Source organism: Alosa alosa, chromosome 10 (assembly GCF_017589495.1).
Source record: "Alosa alosa isolate M-15738 ecotype Scorff River chromosome 10, AALO_Geno_1.1, whole genome shotgun sequence".
NCBI classification, from domain to species: domain Eukaryota; kingdom Metazoa; phylum Chordata; class Actinopteri; order Clupeiformes; family Clupeidae; genus Alosa; species Alosa alosa.
This window is the reverse complement of record NC_063198.1, coordinates 5,275,024-5,291,473: the sequence shown is the minus strand read 5'-3', so window position 1 is coordinate 5,291,473 and position 16,450 is coordinate 5,275,024. Positions and strand designations below refer to the sequence as shown.

The 16,450-nt window shown below is 44.6% G+C and overlaps 1 protein-coding gene across 1 annotated transcript; it reads right to left on the bottom strand.

The window, feature by feature from the left end:
- Positions 1 to 365: 365 nt before the first annotated feature.
- Positions 366 to 4,817, bottom strand: sp7 (Sp7 transcription factor). Its single transcript, XM_048253850.1, has 2 exons — positions 4,744 to 4,817; positions 366 to 2,747 (listed from the first exon to the last, which is right to left on the bottom strand). The coding sequence occupies exons 1-2, from the start codon at positions 4,762 to 4,764 to the stop codon at positions 1,398 to 1,400; spliced, it is 1,371 nt and encodes a 456-aa protein (XP_048109807.1). The 5' UTR covers positions 4,765 to 4,817; the 3' UTR covers positions 366 to 1,397.
- Between the last annotated feature and the right edge of the window lie 11,633 nt (positions 4,818 to 16,450).

Below are 16,450 nucleotides of genomic sequence, written 5' to 3'. Positions count from 1 at the left end.
ACAGTAACCCATATTTTCTCACTGCTGTTAGAGTTAACAAACTAACCCAAGTTACCTTGTTACTCTCAGGACTGGAGCTAAATAATTGTCTTTATTTAGTTTTCTGGCCTTTTGTGTTTAGTGTGCTACTGTTATGCTACCTACAATATCCTGAATGTATTATTTTGATAAAACAAGTTTTTCATGTGCATTTGATTGAGTAATTTGCTCTGAGAGACAGACTACTAAATAATATCCTTACTGGTAGAGTATGTACAACTTTGGATAGATAACTCTGCCTACCTACCATCATTTCTGTTAATACCTTTCCCATTATATGCTCATCAAAAACTAGTCACAGATACGTCAAAAATAAATATGACGAAAATTTATTGGCAAAAACAAGTCATCATTGTCACTGTATTTACAGTCCTGAAGGCAAGGCACTTTCTACTTCAACAAAAAAAAACACAGGCAAGTTAACAGGTTAAGGTGGGGTGCATGTAAAATTAACTTTAAAAGCAGACTGAAAAGACAGGAGAGAATCAAAAATGGACACCACCACCACTTAGCAATCAATATTTTAAACAATCAATAAATAGAAAGATAAAAATAAAAGAAAACCATTAATTTATTTTCCTAACTGGCCAGCTGCAGACCTTCAGCCACTGAGCAATGCTTTTGAAATGCAATACTATCCTCTCATAATTTAAGACATAATTTATATTTCTTAAAAAAGTTAAAAGGAAATTAAATTAAACTGAGAATAAGAGAAAAAATAAAACATTTGTAAAGAACAATAACTGCACATTATCAGCAACTGTTCAGTCACTCAGATGAGCATGATCAATTATGCTAATCTGTTAACAGCTTGGTCCTTCATAATGAAAATATGCTGAATATATTACACAAAAACATACTATTGTAAATCTGTATTTTCACAAAAGACTATTTCAGTGAAAATGCCAAAATACCTGCGTGATATGTTATTATTCAATATCACCAAATTTGCCATTTTTAATGTCTTTATAAGAGGCACTCCCAGTGATTTAGTGGTACATGCTAGTGTGTGTATGTTTGTGTGTGTGTGTATACATTTGTGTGTGTCTGTGTGCGTGTATGGTGTTTTCTTAACATCCAGCAGCTTTGCAATGTTAAAGTCTCTTGGCTTTTTTACAAGTTGCTGGCTTCCATCTGTCCCATTTCTTGTTGCTGGCTCACAGCACCAGAGAGAGAGAGAGAGAGAGAGGGAGAGGGAGTGAAAGAAATAAAATGTATTTCTGAACATATAAATGGTCTCTTCTGGTCTCTCCCGTCCTTCACAGAGAAAAAAAAATAAACCCACACCTCAGCACCACCGCTTAGCACCAATAGAAGCACCAGCAGACCTAACTGAGAGTCAGTCAGGTCAAACGGAATCAGATCTCCAGCAGACCACTGCTCGTCTCTACGCCATTGGCCGCGTTGCTTTTCTCCTCGCCGTTGGTGGCGGCGTCTGGGACCGTTCCCCCGGGCCCGGGGGCGGGGGCGTTGCTGTTGGGGTCAGTGGTTTCCTCCACCCTGGGGTCTGCCTCCCCCCCTTCTCCGCCGGCTCCCTTGCCCTGCAGACTGGCCTCTGCGTGGGTCTTCTGGTGCTTGCTGAGGTGGTCGCTGCGCGTGAAGCGCTTGTTGCACAGCAGGCACGTGAACTTCTTCTCGCGCGTGTGCGTGCGCACGTGCCGCTCCAGCTCGTCGGAGCGCGTGAAGCGCTTGCCGCAGAAGAGCCAGTTGCAGACGAACGGGCGCTCGCCCGTGTGCCAGCGCAGGTGTGCCTTCAGGTGCGAGGCCTTGCCGTACACCTTGCCGCAGCCCGGGATGTGGCAGCTGTGCACGGGCTTCTTGCGCAGCGAGGCGGCCGACGCACCCAGGCGCTCCAGCTCCTGGCAGTTGGGGCAGTCGCACGACGACCGACCCGTGGTGCTGCCGCCTCCGCCACCGTACCCTCCAGAGCCCCGGCTGGGCTTGAGGCCCATGGGGTTCTCCATGATCCCCGCGCTGGCCACGGGCTTGGGCTTGTACATGTCCTGGGGCAGCATGTGCTGAGAGGAGGGCAGCAGGTGTGTGGAGGAGCTGAGGCCCACCGAGGAGTACTGCGCCGGGTTGAGGGAGGTGAAATCGGAGCTGTAGCTGGGCAGCTGCCCCGGGCTCAGCGAGGTCTGTGGCGGCACAGGCTGCAGCGAGGCCTGCAGGCCGTCCTGCTGCGCCTGCGCCGGGCTCAGCCAGTTGGAGTTGGGGTGCACGTCCCACCAGGACGAGGTGGCGTTGGACGGCGCCGTGGTGATGCCCGGGTGGATGCCTGCCTTGTACCACGAGCCGTACGGGTGGGTCATGTCCAGAGAGGTGTAGACACTAGTCAGGCAGTCCGCAGTGGCGTGGGCTTTGGTCACCAGAAGCGAGGGGTCCTGCGACCCGGACGACGTCTGGAAGGAGTGGGAGAAGGGGTTGTACTCGGAGCCGTAGCCCCCCGTCGGGGGTGGCGGGCTGCCCGTGGGGGTCAGGAGTCCCCCTCCAGCGCCGAAGGAGGCGGTGTAGGAGTCCGGCAGGCCATCGTTGCTGCGGCCATTCTTGGGCGCTTGGAGGTCCGTGGTCATGGTGTAGGGCTTCTTTCCTGGCACTGTGTTTCCTGCTTTGCCGGGCGTGGCGGAGTCTCTCACTGGGCTTGTGCTTCCAAATTTATTGCAGGTGGCAGTTAGCATAGCCAGAGGGCTGGAGCCATAACGTGCTTCCTCCTGAGGGGCGAGACAAGCTCACTTAAACCAACAGCAGCATATATTACAACTCACACATACATTCTCAGATTCAGATTAGGTTTTTACTTTAAAACATTGAACAGTGCAAAGCGTTGGGGTTGTGAGCCCTTAGTGTTGACTTAGTTTCTAAGGCAACAGTTGACACTAATTAAGGTTGCTTGTTTTTGTTCCCCTTCCTAAAGGGGCTCCCGTCCCTGATAAACAATCAGAGTCTGATCTGTGGTTGTTGGTTTGTTGGAAGAAGAACGTTGAGACACTGAGGGTAATGTTTTCCCATGTGTGGTTTGCTGAAAATACCCATGAAAACAACGGAGAACTTTCATCCTCTGGGCAAAAGCTGAAACAAATGAGACAAATCATGCTTTTCTTCTTGGTAATTAGGTTTTACAGGTTTCTGATTTATTTACTAAACCCACTTTTATACTGGGACAACCCAACAATCCAACAACACAACATAGCCCTCAAGCACTCAGTATCTCTCCACAGTTGTCAGGCTCCATGCATATTTCTTCACAAGTACATGCAATGCATTTCAAAATGACACAGATCCTGTTGGACATGTTTGGCTCTGTCAGTCACCATGGTGTTTTTATTGCACTAGCATATGTTCAACAATGGAGTATTGTTGATGTTCAGTCAAAGTTTTTCCACTAATGCTCACCTTATTGCATCTACAACTATTTTTTCATTATTGTGCTGTCAGCCATCAAGGGCTTTGACCCCCATTGTACAAAGAAGTGGCCAGTACTGTGTGCTGTACGTTCTGTAACATTCTACAAACTATGTGTACATGTATGTGATGTCATGGTTTCACCTGTACACATTAAGGCCTACAACTTTTGGCTATGATGTGCATCCATGGATCACCTTTCTTTAAATTGGATGAATAGTCCAACATGAGCAAAAGTGAAACTTCTGAAGTCTTGAAACCCTTCTACTTATCCAACACGTGCACAACTGAGGTCTTAGCACCTAAAGTGATCAAGAAAACGTCCCCCTCTAAACACTTTACGCATGGAAATACTGTGAGTAGTCTACAGTTTAATACAATCTTGATCTTTCTGGACAGAGATTGACTGTCAGGCAACGTGATTCCGGAGACCCCGGGATTTAACGCAGATCATAAGCGCCTGCGGTTAACTTGGCGTAGGCTATCCTATTGCTTTAGCTCCTGTTTCCAGGTTAATTGCGCTCCATTACAGGGATAACCGTTGGTCTTTAGCTTGTCCTTAATGCCTGCGTTCGGAGGCTTTCCCGCAAGTGTTTTATTTCCTATGGTTCGTTTTTGATGATGTATGGAAATTTCAATCTGCAGGCTGATTGCAGGGTCGGCATTACGTAGTCCATGTCCATCAGTGCATATCTGTTTTCATACGCCAGCAACTTATGGCCACAGCAGATTTTAAAATACACCTTCTGATCAACTCTGTCTTTAATCACTCATTAACCCAATAACCCAGACTGCACTGTAGTGACCTCCACGTTCGTGAAATACAAAAGAGCCTTAACTGGATGCATTTGGTAACAGGTTTGGCATGGTATAACAATAAATCATCTCTTCGCGGCGCATTCTTATGGTCCGAAAGTCCAAACGCGTTCCGGTGGTCGCATAGAGCACGGCGATTTACATGACGTTATACAGAGCTCTAATATTGCCTCACCTCACGCCCCCCAAGTCATTCTCCGATGCAGTGCGTGAAGTGCTACACTAACGCTTACTACTCAACATGGTTGTCGCATCAAAATCTGCCAGTGAATAAGTTAATCAAACTTTCATTACACTCACTTGGAAACTCTACCTCATTCAGGCGATCCGCGTAGTTTGACGGTCTCGGGGAGACTTGCCCATATTTGCTTCTTATGAATGAGTTGCATAATTACAAAACAGTAGCCTGTACCAGTGAGGTAGCGTGTTACCCTTAATATGGACACGCGTTGTCAAACAGCTGGATACATATAAAGATGGTTTCCATACCTCCAGAATCGATGCGGCCATCCCTGAGAAACAAATCCCAAGAGTCTTGACTCTACAAGGAGGGGGTCTCGGCTCGCGCAGTCCCGGGACAGTGTGGAGTAACTTCGGCACGAGCGCAGAGTCTTCTACAGGGAGACAGAGGTCCCGCCTCCTAATTACAGGGTCCGGACCCTTTGAAGAGCCGCCAAGAGGCAATAAAGGGAAAAAGAGGAGAAAATATACAGAAAGGGTAACACGGTGGGCAAAGGGGCAAATCGGGGAGACATCGCTTAAACATTAAGGTTGCCACGCTTTGTAGCGTTAAATGAATATGGTTCGGCATTGACATTAGATGAAAGTTTGTGGGCCCATACGGATGAATAGCAGCTGAACAGTAGTCATTTACATGTTGTCACTGGTGAATGGCCTATTATCTTCTGGTGGCGAACATGCACCGGAGATAGCTATTTGACCTCGCTGTATATTTCATCTTACTGCATTGCATTCTGCTCTGTGTTGATATCTACTTCCACAGGGCACCGCAACGCATTTCCCGTTTTTGCCCTGGGTGTGACTGAGGTATATGAGGCATGCATTGTCATTTTGTGTCTTATACAGGTGAGCGATGGTAAATGCTGTGCCTCAATGAAAAACGCAGCAGTGGAATTATTCCTTGTTTTTCACTCAGTATTAGCCTACGTCAAAGACAACAACCTAGGCTAATAGCAATAATAACGCTACAAGTTCATTATTTCCGTTTCAAATGAGCCAGTGTCACAAAACCAGATGTAACAGCCAGATAATTTGGGTCTTGTTGCTCGTACAGTTACCGTGAATTGTTTTAACTGAGAGAGGAAGAGGGGAAAATAAATCCACATGTATAAATCAAGAAATTAAGCTGCTCGAGTCTGTGGTTACTGTTTTAGATTTTATTGTTTGGTTTTCAAACCTCATTCTGTTTTCAATATTTTAAAACGCATTTACTGCTTTTGTAGGCATACGATGAGGGTTAAATGATTCAGCGTCCCGGAGAAAGGATGCAGAAAAAGGGCACCGTGAAATAAAAATAAAGAAATGATTATCATGACAAATAAAATAAATTCCGACCGCGGCTTTTAAAACGAATGGTTTAAAAATCACTGCGTGGAGTCTTCATTAGTTTCCCCTCTGTGAAATCCCACGAATTAAAGCAAACAGCAGTTTCGAATCAAGGACGGTGCATTTGGGAATATTTACTTTTTTTGTTAAAGCACTAAGTAGTTCCTTAGAAGTTCATCTAGAACTTTCACACTGTGAATGTGCGGTTAATCGCGGGCTACAAATGTTTGCTTTTGTATTAGAATTTTTAAAATACAAAATGTTTTCTGTTATTCCGAAATATCTTTGAAAGGCATTAGCATTTGAAAGTAGGAGCAGCACATTATATTTCTGCTCACGTGTTTGTCTTTTGATAAAACAGATAGACAAAAGACCATATTTTAGGTTTTAATATCGCAACAATAATAGTTTGAGTCTGTTCAAAATAATTCTAAAGCAGCTACTTCCTAAAATAATGGATGAAACAGAACATTTCGTGTGGTTTCAACGTTACATCCGCTGGCTTAACTGCCCTATTCCTTTAATCACATGAGTTGAGCTGTTTTGACTGATATGGTTAACCTTCCTGTATGAAAAACACATTGCATTTAGGCTATGAAACGCATAGAGTAATACTTATTGAGAGTGGGGAGTATATTATGGCACTAAACTGCCTAGACTACTGTTGTTGGTCGTGCTTTTGTAAAACTTTCATGAAAGTTGCATTTACAAATCAGCTTTTCTACAATTCTGAAAAACCTAGATTTTTAACTAAAATTATTTAATACATGATACATATTCATCAGCCTTTAACTGAACAGTTAAACATTATAGATTTCATTATAGATTTCAACACAAGGTGATGTGACACAGTATGGCTGTATCAGGATTAAAGGAGTTTTAATCCAGTCTCCTCCTAGTCAATATGGACAAAAAGAGAGAGATCAATTTCAAAATAGATAGATTCCAAATAGTTTTAGAAGCATCAAACAATGTTAAAGCAATAATACAGACAGGATTAAGAGTATGAAGTCTGAGGGATGGTAAAAGAAAGTGCATGTAAGTGAAAAATAGGCTACACGTGAAGTGCATGTAAGTGACGGAGAAGAGAAGGTTTGGGAACTCTGGTATGTGGAGTTATAAGCATGCTCTGTACTAGGGTTTGACTTTAAAAAAGCTATTCTATTTTGAGGAAATGTATTGGAATAATCGATAAGACAAGATGGAGAAGTGCTGAAAATATGTTTTAAATCCTCATGATATGATAAATGTATCTATATAACACGTCAATAACACGTTCACCAGCACAAACAATAACTTGTATAGTTTACACACTACTAAGCAGAGGATGGGTGTTGTGAAAAAGAGTGTCCTTTGCCATGGTGAGTGAAGCACATGCCATTTAGAAGTCAGTTTCTAGCTTTCGTTACATCAACATGGAGCCTAAGGTTTTTTTCTCTCTCTCCTTTCTGGGTCGTGCATATCCTGCATAGTTTATGGCAGGTCCAGTGTTAACCTTAAGACGTCAGAGTGGCGGAGTCGAGAACATCCATCAAATAAATAAACAGCCAGCCTAAAGAACCTTCCGGCAGCCCATCTTGGTTTTGTGTGTCTTTGTGGGCGTCTTCTTCTTTTCTTTTTTTTTCAAAATGAGTGGAGAGAAGATTAAAATTGTTTTCAAAAATAAACATGTAATTTCATTCTTTATTTTTTTCCCCAATTACAAGGCACGGTCAGAGCAGGCTTGTCGTTTGGCCCTCACATGAGCGCACAGACTATATTTAGCAGCCTGCTCCCAGACTGACCCTGCTCTTTGCATTTCTCCATCCTGAGAGAGGGAACCAGCTCGACATCCTGGTCGGAATGAAGATTCTCATTGAATCCAAATGCTGAACCCCATGTGCGTGTTCTTTTCAGAGACGTTTTGTGGAGGAGGAGAAGAAGGAGGAGAAGGACTGGGACAGTGACTAGATATTTGGGTTTGTGTACAGGGGAGTTGTTTTTGCCTTGCACCTGTTGCTCTACTATGTTTTCTTAGGCCCAATTCACACCAAAGATTTGTGACGAGACGAAACTGTTGCAGAAGGAGTTGCATCGGTGTGAATTAAATGTTGCACGTCGTTGCCAGCTGTTGCAAGCCGTCGCAACCATGTCTAGTCGCAGTTGCAAGGTTTTAGAATGTCGCAAAATCTTTGGTTTGAACCCCCCTTTAGCCATATTCTTGAATCATTTGGATATGAAGTAACAGTCAAACTGACCGATACATCTATCTCTCAAGAAAGTCAGATTAATTTGCAAGATATAAGAAGGACTTTAATCAAATGTTAATGGTGCACTCAGCGATCGTACGCAATTTCAAAACCATACGTTTCTTTGCCCATTCAGCGAGTACAATGTAACAAAAGCAGGTCTCTGTAGGCAGCCTAGGCTCCAAAAAACTGGAAACAAACAAAGTAGGAGCAGCCTGTCCCCCAAACTAATTCTCTGAGAATACTGAAGGTAGGGGTGAGCCACCTCTCTGGTGTGTTTCGTTTGGTCCTTGGTTAAAATATAATGTATGTTGTTTTGGACAAAAGCGTCTGCTAATAAATTTAAATATAAACCTAAACACAAACAAACGTGACTTGCTGCACAATCGCTGACTGTACTTTGTCATAACCATAGATCTGTATTATTAAGATACATTCACAGCCATTTCCATGTTTCCATGCACTAGGGGTGTGACCATTCAAAATGCTCTTGTCACTTGTATGTTGCTATGTCACAACTAACACAATATGAAACATTACCTGCATTGGCCTGTCATGTTAGGGGCAGCTGTGGCCTACTGGTTAGCGCTTCGGACTTGTAACCGGAGGGTTGCCGGTTCGAACCCTGACCAGTAGGCATGGCTGAAGTGCCCTTGAGCAAGGCACCGAACCCCTCACTGCTCCCCGAGCGCCGCTCACCGTGCCGGGATTAGTGTGTGCTTCACCTCATTGTGTGTTCACTGTGTGCTGAGTGTGTCACTAATTCACGGATTGGGATAAATGCAGAGACCAAATTTCCCTCACAGGATCAAAAGAGTATATATACTTATAGATAATATGTTGTTTCTATGGCAGGTGGGCCAAGGAGCGGCTGCCTGCTCAGAGCATAGGCCTACTCCAATTGCTGTTTGTGCGATTTGGTGAGACTTGAGAGTCACATATGGGTTCCTTTTACGAAGTGAAAAGATTTCCTTCTGCACTTTGATTATCAGTAATGGCATGCCCACAAGTTTGATGTAAATTGGAAGGCAAGGTAAAGGAGCTATACCCATGCACAGTGTACTGAGGAGTCGGGATTCTGAGTTCCTCACTTTATTAGGGTGTGTTTCCTTTATTCAAATTTCTCTGGCATTTGCCCAGTAACAGTTCCCTTCAAAGCGTTGGAGGGTAATGTGTAATTAGAGATTGTGTTAAGCCCTTAACAGTTCCTTGAAAATACAGGGGGAAACATTTAATGCTTTCCCTGATCTATTTTAAAACGTCAACTTTGGAGGCAGTGCTTTGGCTGGGTAGGGTAATTCCCCAATAAAAAACAGAGATTATTGGCTGTTAAGGTAGGGAGTGTGTGTGTGTGGTAACAGCGTAGGAGTGGGGTGTGTTTGTGTGTTTACATGGGATTTGGGAAAAAAAACAAAAAACAGTGAAATCATGTTTTAAAACTAGCTAATGGCACAATATATCAGGGTAGTTTCGTTCTTCATTTTGCCAACTTTCTTCATTATCTGTGAACACTATCATGTTATGGACTACCAACAGAGTCAGATGTGTATCTCTTATATGATGCTTCATTCACTCATTTTCATCCCAGCCATTAGCATACATGTGGCTTCCTTCACCGTGTTCCTGTTTTATAACCAACTATGATAGATGGGTTAGTTCATTTTCATTCAGGCATGTCCAGGGCTGGCCTCCTTGTAAAAAACTGTGCAGGGGCCTAGTCGGTCTTAAGTCATAGATTCATGGTTTCCATACATTGCCATGTCTCACATCAGCTAGACTGTATGAGGATTTGATGTTTTTGCAAGCCTCAACATACTCATTTTTATTAACCAATTGGCAGAGCTCAGAAGTTGTCAGTGGTTTTATTTTTTTTTATCCGGGTGGTGGTGTGGTGGCTATCTGCTTTCTGCATTGGTTGGATTGGACCCGCAGCGTCATCAGGTTACGGCGGCAGCCAACAGCGGTATAATGGGAATCGATGGAATAGCTCTCGGTAATGCATTTCCCTTGAATTCCTCTTTCGGGATGCAGGCCTCAGAAAATTAACAATGTTAATAATACTGCCTCGGAGGGGAAAAAGCGAAATGATTAGACGTGCGCAAGGCTCTCTGGTGATGGAAATGTGGTGAGAGGGAATCAGGGTCAGGGAGCGACTCGCCTTGCAGGATGACTGTGTGTGTTATTTTTCCAGTCGGTGTGGTCACAAAAAACAGAGGCATGTCGATGGAAAATACGAGGAAAGAGAAGGAAAGCAGGAGAGAGGGATAGAAAGAGAGGGAGAGGGATAGAAAGAGAGAGAAGAGAGAGATCTATATAAGGGCCAAGCTGGCTCTTGGTTACATTTGACCACCTAAGGTGATTTACGGCTAATGTGAGTTGCAAAATGTCCGATGGTTCATCATGGGCTAAAAGGCTCCAATAGAGCCAAGCGCGAAGCAGAAGCATCACGGCGGACGTGATGTCTGATAGGCACCACGAGCGAGCGATGAGTGTCAAAGTGTTGCGTTTCCGCTGATAATTTCCGCCAGCGAGTGGAAAGACGCCTTGGCCATTAGCGCCTCACTCTGCATGAATGGAGGCGGTGGAAAGAGTGGCTTTGGCTCGGTCCTGACGCCAGTCAGCGTCCCCAACCTCGGCCTGTTCTCACCTCCTCGTCCTCCCGTGCCTAATGGGGCCACCATGAAACGCACGTCAGTGGACATTTGGGTGTCTGAGCTGTGAATGTGTTTGACATGAGGATGCAAGAGGATGCGTAGTTGTGATCCATTTGGCATTTTGTGTATGAATGAAAGTACGCTGCAGAATGAGTGTGTGTTTTTGAGTGTGAGATGCATTTACTTATAAGGAATATTTGGGTGTGATAAGTTACATTGGCATATAATACATGTTTGGTTGTCTTTTATGAACGCGTCTAAGTACACACTCTCTTTTCAAAAGAGTATGTGTGTGTGTTCCGTGTATGACTGTGTGTGTGTGTGTGTGTGTGTATGTGTATGTTTGTGTGTCTGAGTGTTTTCATAAGATGGGCAGACGGTTGGCTCTGCCCAGGCCACCCGATGAGGGCAGTGGGCACCATGGGATGTAAAAAGAGCTCGGCTGACCTTGAGGACGACTCTGGCCTCTAATTTAGCGTCACGGCCCGCCACACAGCGCCTGCCTCCCGTTTCAACCCTCTCCCTGAAGGACAGCCCTAATGCAGCCACCAGCCACGCCTGCCACTCACCCATTCACTCAGACATTCACTAACCGACTCATTCACCCACTCAATCACTCACTCACCTATTAACTTAGTCACTCTACTACCCTCTCACTTATTCACTATTCTACTCGCTCACTCACTCACTCACTCACTCACTCACTCACTCACTCACCCACTAACTCACTCACCCACCCACTCACTCACTCACCTCATTCACTCACGTTCCACTCGCCCATTCATTCACTCACCTCACCCACTCACTCATCACTCCACTCACCCACTTACTCATTCATTCACTCACCCACTCCACTCACTCACTCACCCACTCACCCACTCACTCACTCATTCACTCACTCACCCCAACTCATTCATCATCACCCACTCAACTCATTCACTCACTCCCTTCACTCACTTCACTCATCACTCCCCCTCACCCACTAACTCATTCACTCATTCACCTCACCCTCATCACTCCACTCCACTCCACCACTCACTCACCCACTCACTCATTCACTCACTCACTCATTCACTCACAGTAATCACCCACTCACTCATTCACCCACTCCTTGCCACTCCTCACCCACTCATTCACTCATTCACTCACCCCTCACTCACCCACTCACCACCATTCACTCACCACCACCACCCACTCACTCCATTCACTCATTCTCACTCACTCACCCACTCATTCACTCACTCACCCACCCACTCACTCACCCCCACTAATTCATTCACTCACTCACTCACTCACTCACCCACTCACCATTCACCCACCACCATTCACCATCCACACCACTCACTCACTCACCCACTCACTCACCACTCACCCACTCACCCTAACTCATTCACTCACACTCACCACTTCACTCATTCACATTCACCCACTCACCCACTCACTCATTCACTCACTCACTCACTCACTCACTCACCCACTAACTCATTCACTCATTCACTCACTCACTCACCCACTCACTCACTCACTCACCCACTAACTTATTCACTCACTCACTCACTCGTACACTCACTCACTCACTGACATACACAGGGGTGGGGATCCACTGACACTGCCGCTGAAGAGCACGCAGAGGAGGTAATGTATTGCGAGTGATGACATCATGCCCTTTTCCAGTGTCTTGTGAAGGTGGCTGCGTAAAGAATGGTATTAGCCAGAAAGGGCCCAGGCGTGGCAGACTGACAAGGCTCGAGCGACATGAAAGGATCCCCCTTCCATTCCCCACCCCTCTCCTCCCTGCCTAGATGACACATCAGAGAAAAGAGAGCGGTTTGAATGATTTAACATTTCCACTGTGGCTTTGTCACTTGACATCTGATGTGCAGTTATATTGTGTCAACATCCTCAGGTAGTCTCCGGTGTAGAAGAGTGTAGAAGAGGTCTGCACATAGTGAAAATCAACATTGTAATGTTATGTCTGAATAAGGATGATAGTCAAAACAGACGCTACACTGCCTAGACACCAACCAATTACGCAAGGGATCAGCCTGTTCCAATCAGCCTGTTTACAGGATAGTACTACATGGTTTAAAATCCAAAAGTAGAAATACACCCACTTAAAATCCAAACTATTTTGATCAGGCTACGTTTTTTGTTTTTGTTTACATTTTTTGGAAAACAAATGTTTTGGATAATGTTTTCATTGTAGAAAAAGCACAGTTGAGCCACTTTCAAATTAAGTTTTCCAAAAATAAAACAGGAAATCCAACCCTCTTGAATCTTAAATTATTCACATGTTTACGTGTTTATGTGTGAGCTTCACAAGTTCATCACCTGGGATGACCGTGTTTCACTATTTGGGCAGGCGCGAGTCTAGGACTTCAGCTTGTGCGGTCATTTATATCTTGCGTATCTAAATAACCCCACAACAGCCTGTACTACAAAAGATGATAATCAAGCCACTTGATCATCTGATATGTGCAGCGAGAGCGCTCCAACCTGGCAATCACATCAGCTGCTTTCAGACCTACGTGTAAGTCTGCATGTTCGAGCGGCTGGCCCATGTATCTGCAACATAACCGGCCATTTGTAATTCTGAACTTAGCCGGCTGTTACACTACTCCCCTCCTAGTATTTCCGACGGACATTATGTAAATGAGCTCGTGTCTGAACGAAGCGAAGAGCATGCGGAGATTCTGTTCATGTGCGTGTCCAACCTGTTCAACCTGTTCAACCACGCAGAGATTCTGTTACAGTTTTTCTCGATAGCTTTTTCCTGCTTAAGTAAACTGGAATCCACTTGGTCTTCATGACTACTCTCTTTGCACAGCAGAAGTCATCTCTTGCGAATGTGTTCACACATTTTCATTGGGTTCACACATTTCTCACACCCTTTTGCAAAACAGTTAACACAGGTGTCATTCAAAAGCCCCAAACTCTATTGGTTTTCCCATGCTAAACAAAGGCAAACATCTTTTTCACAGGTGGTATAGATTCCTTGCATAAGTCTGAATCTCTGATACACCTGTGTGAAACTCCTTTGCACAATTCTTCAATTAGCAATCATTCATTATACATAAGACATGTCTGTTCTGTGTTGCTATTTGCAAGTATGGATCTAATGCACATTTAGACAAAGTACTGTATTGCCTACTGTAGGTCTATTTTGATGAAAAAAGTTGTAGTTCAATGAAATGTACTGTTTTGCTAGAAATTTACTCTATGTCTTACATGTCAATGGCAGTTACATCTTGAGTGGAATGAATAAATTATTTTTATTCAGTACATTTTGTCTTTTCACAGTTTTTTTGATTTGAGAAAAAAATTAGAAAGTAATGGAACAGACATAGCAAATTTTGAGAACTAGATGTGGCATTTTGTTGTCCAGTGTGTAATGATTGATTAAAGAGTGTTTTGAATTAACAAGTTGTAGTGTTTGAAGGCAAGATTTGCTTTTGCTGCATGTTTTAAGTGTTTTGAGAGATAACAGCCTTTTGCAAGCAAAATGTGTCATTTTGTCAGAGTGCTTTGTTCAGACCAGGGTGTTAACTGTTTTGAGAACGTGATTTCAGAGTTGACACAGGTATCAAAACGATCGAGAAAAACTGTAATGTGCGTAGGTGTCGTTCACATATATGACCGCATAATGTCAGCATCATATCTGAATCACCTGAAGGGTCGTACTTCCGTTTGACAAAGCTCTGCATATACTGTGGAGCACGTGTCTGAAAGCAGCTGCTGTTTCTCCCATTTTCATGGTGTTGCTTCATCTTTGTTCAAATCAAGAACAACAGAATGAAAACTCTGCTACCACAGAGGGAGTTTCTCTTTCTCTGAACAGCTGCTTGGACTGTTGGAACCGACCGACTCGATGGTCTTTTGGCATGCCATGTTTAGGCTACCCCTGGGAGGTCAAGCTCCCTCACGGAACATAGAATCTCCATTTTCGTTGCTTTAATTCAGTACACCTTCAAAACATACAGTACGCCCTGCAACTTCTCTTCTTTCGACGCACTGTATACAAGAATGGGAGTGTTCTGTAATCTCCATGACTCCCCAGGAGGGCACTTAGCGCCACTGGGGGCAATCATCGGGGCCCAGTCACCGCAGTCAGCACCCGTCTGTGAGTAAGACATCATTAAAACCTGATGAAGCCCTCCACAAGTCCTCCATGGGCCCGAGCTCAGAGAGAGAGGGATGCAAGGAAGAAAGGGGGAGCGTGCATGCAAGCAGAAGAGAAGTATGAACGACCACAAGAAAAAGCACTCTGGGTTTGAAGAGGGAAGGGGTTTGTGGCTTGCGCAGAGGCAGACTTTGTGTGTGTGTGTGTGTGTGTGTGTATTTTTGTGTGTCTGTGTGTGTTTGTGGGTGGAAGGGAGATGTGTGTCTGGATGATTGTGAATGATGTGGCGTATGTGTGTGTGTGTGGATATGTATTTCTGTGCGTGTGAGTGTGTCTGTGTGTGTGTGTGTGTGTTTTGTGTGTATCTGCACACGTGTACAAAGGGAAGTGTTTTGCTTTTGTCCTTTCATGTTGCAACATTATCACTTCAATACCTCAAAGCAATTAGCGGCCATTTGATCTGCCGTGTTGACTTTTTATGGGTCCTCTCCAGGACAGACGGTAACCCAAGAACCCGGCTGGTTCGTAGGAGTGAGCCCACCTTGCATCCGGGCGCCTGGTTCTCCCTCTCGCACCCACACTCCCGAGGTTTGGTCACATTCATTTATACCCTCTGATGGTAACGATGTGGGTTGAGGGATCGGGGTGGAGGTGGGGGAGGGGGCATCAATGGGGGTTCCTGTTTTTTTTTTTGGGAGCTTTGGTATGGTTAGGCACATATAGTATGGCTACAATTAAACCCTTGTCAGGGGCCTCCATAAATGTGGGACAGCAGGTTTCCAGGTTAATTCTTTCATCGCTCATTTTGAAATCTCACTGCGTTTGGGGTATTTTTTCAGTTATGATGGTGAGCCATTTTTGAGAAGAATCCAAAAAAGAAATCAAAGGATTGGTCTATGCATTAAAGTTAAGTCAGTTAATATTCTTTCTTTCTATTTAAAAAAAACCCATTGGAGACATTTTTCTCTGCTGCAATGACATTCAAAACCATATATGGCGACTACATAGCCGCTGACTATAAAAGTAGCCTGCGAAACCTGAGATGGATTGGCCATATCGTGTTCATACCCTTACTCACGATTTTGGTTTGGGATGGAAATTAATTCCATATAGCCTAGCGAATGCAGAGCCCCTTTTTTGGGGTTATGAAGTTATTTTCTCCCAAAACGCTAACTCTAAAATGGAGAGATTTTTCAGCAGCTGTCAAATTCCTCCCTCCCGAGTGCTATGCCTCTCGGCACAGGCGTATTATTCTTCCAGCCATACTGTATGCGTTTGCTGAGCGGAGTGCAGTGGAGCAGGCCGGCCAGGTCTGTGGTCTCTCACTCACTGGACTAAGCCACCATCCTTCCCCTTCCCATTTCTTGTTTTCAAAAGAAGGAATTGTCCAGAGCTTTGTATTTGAAGTTAGGGCCATAGGCCATGTGGTTAGGGAGTGGGGAAACTATAGAGTTTATTTAAGTGCGACTCGCGCTTGCTCTGTCATTGGGGGGGGGAGTGGGGGATGGGGGTGGGTTGGGCTGTAAGCCTTAAATCGGGCTTGGGACGAAAACTGTGTTCTCACATCTCCTGGTGAATACTTGACCGGTGTGAGCAGAGGCGATAACGCAGCGCATGTCAAGGATTCC

Coding starts and splice junctions, on each gene's coding strand:
- sp7 (XM_048253850.1), bottom strand. CDS start 4,764: ATGGCCGCATCGATTCTGGAG. Junction 2,748..4,743: donor TGGCCGCATCGATTCTGGAG/GTATGGAAACCA, acceptor CTCGCCCCTCAG/GAGGAAGCACGTTATGGCTC.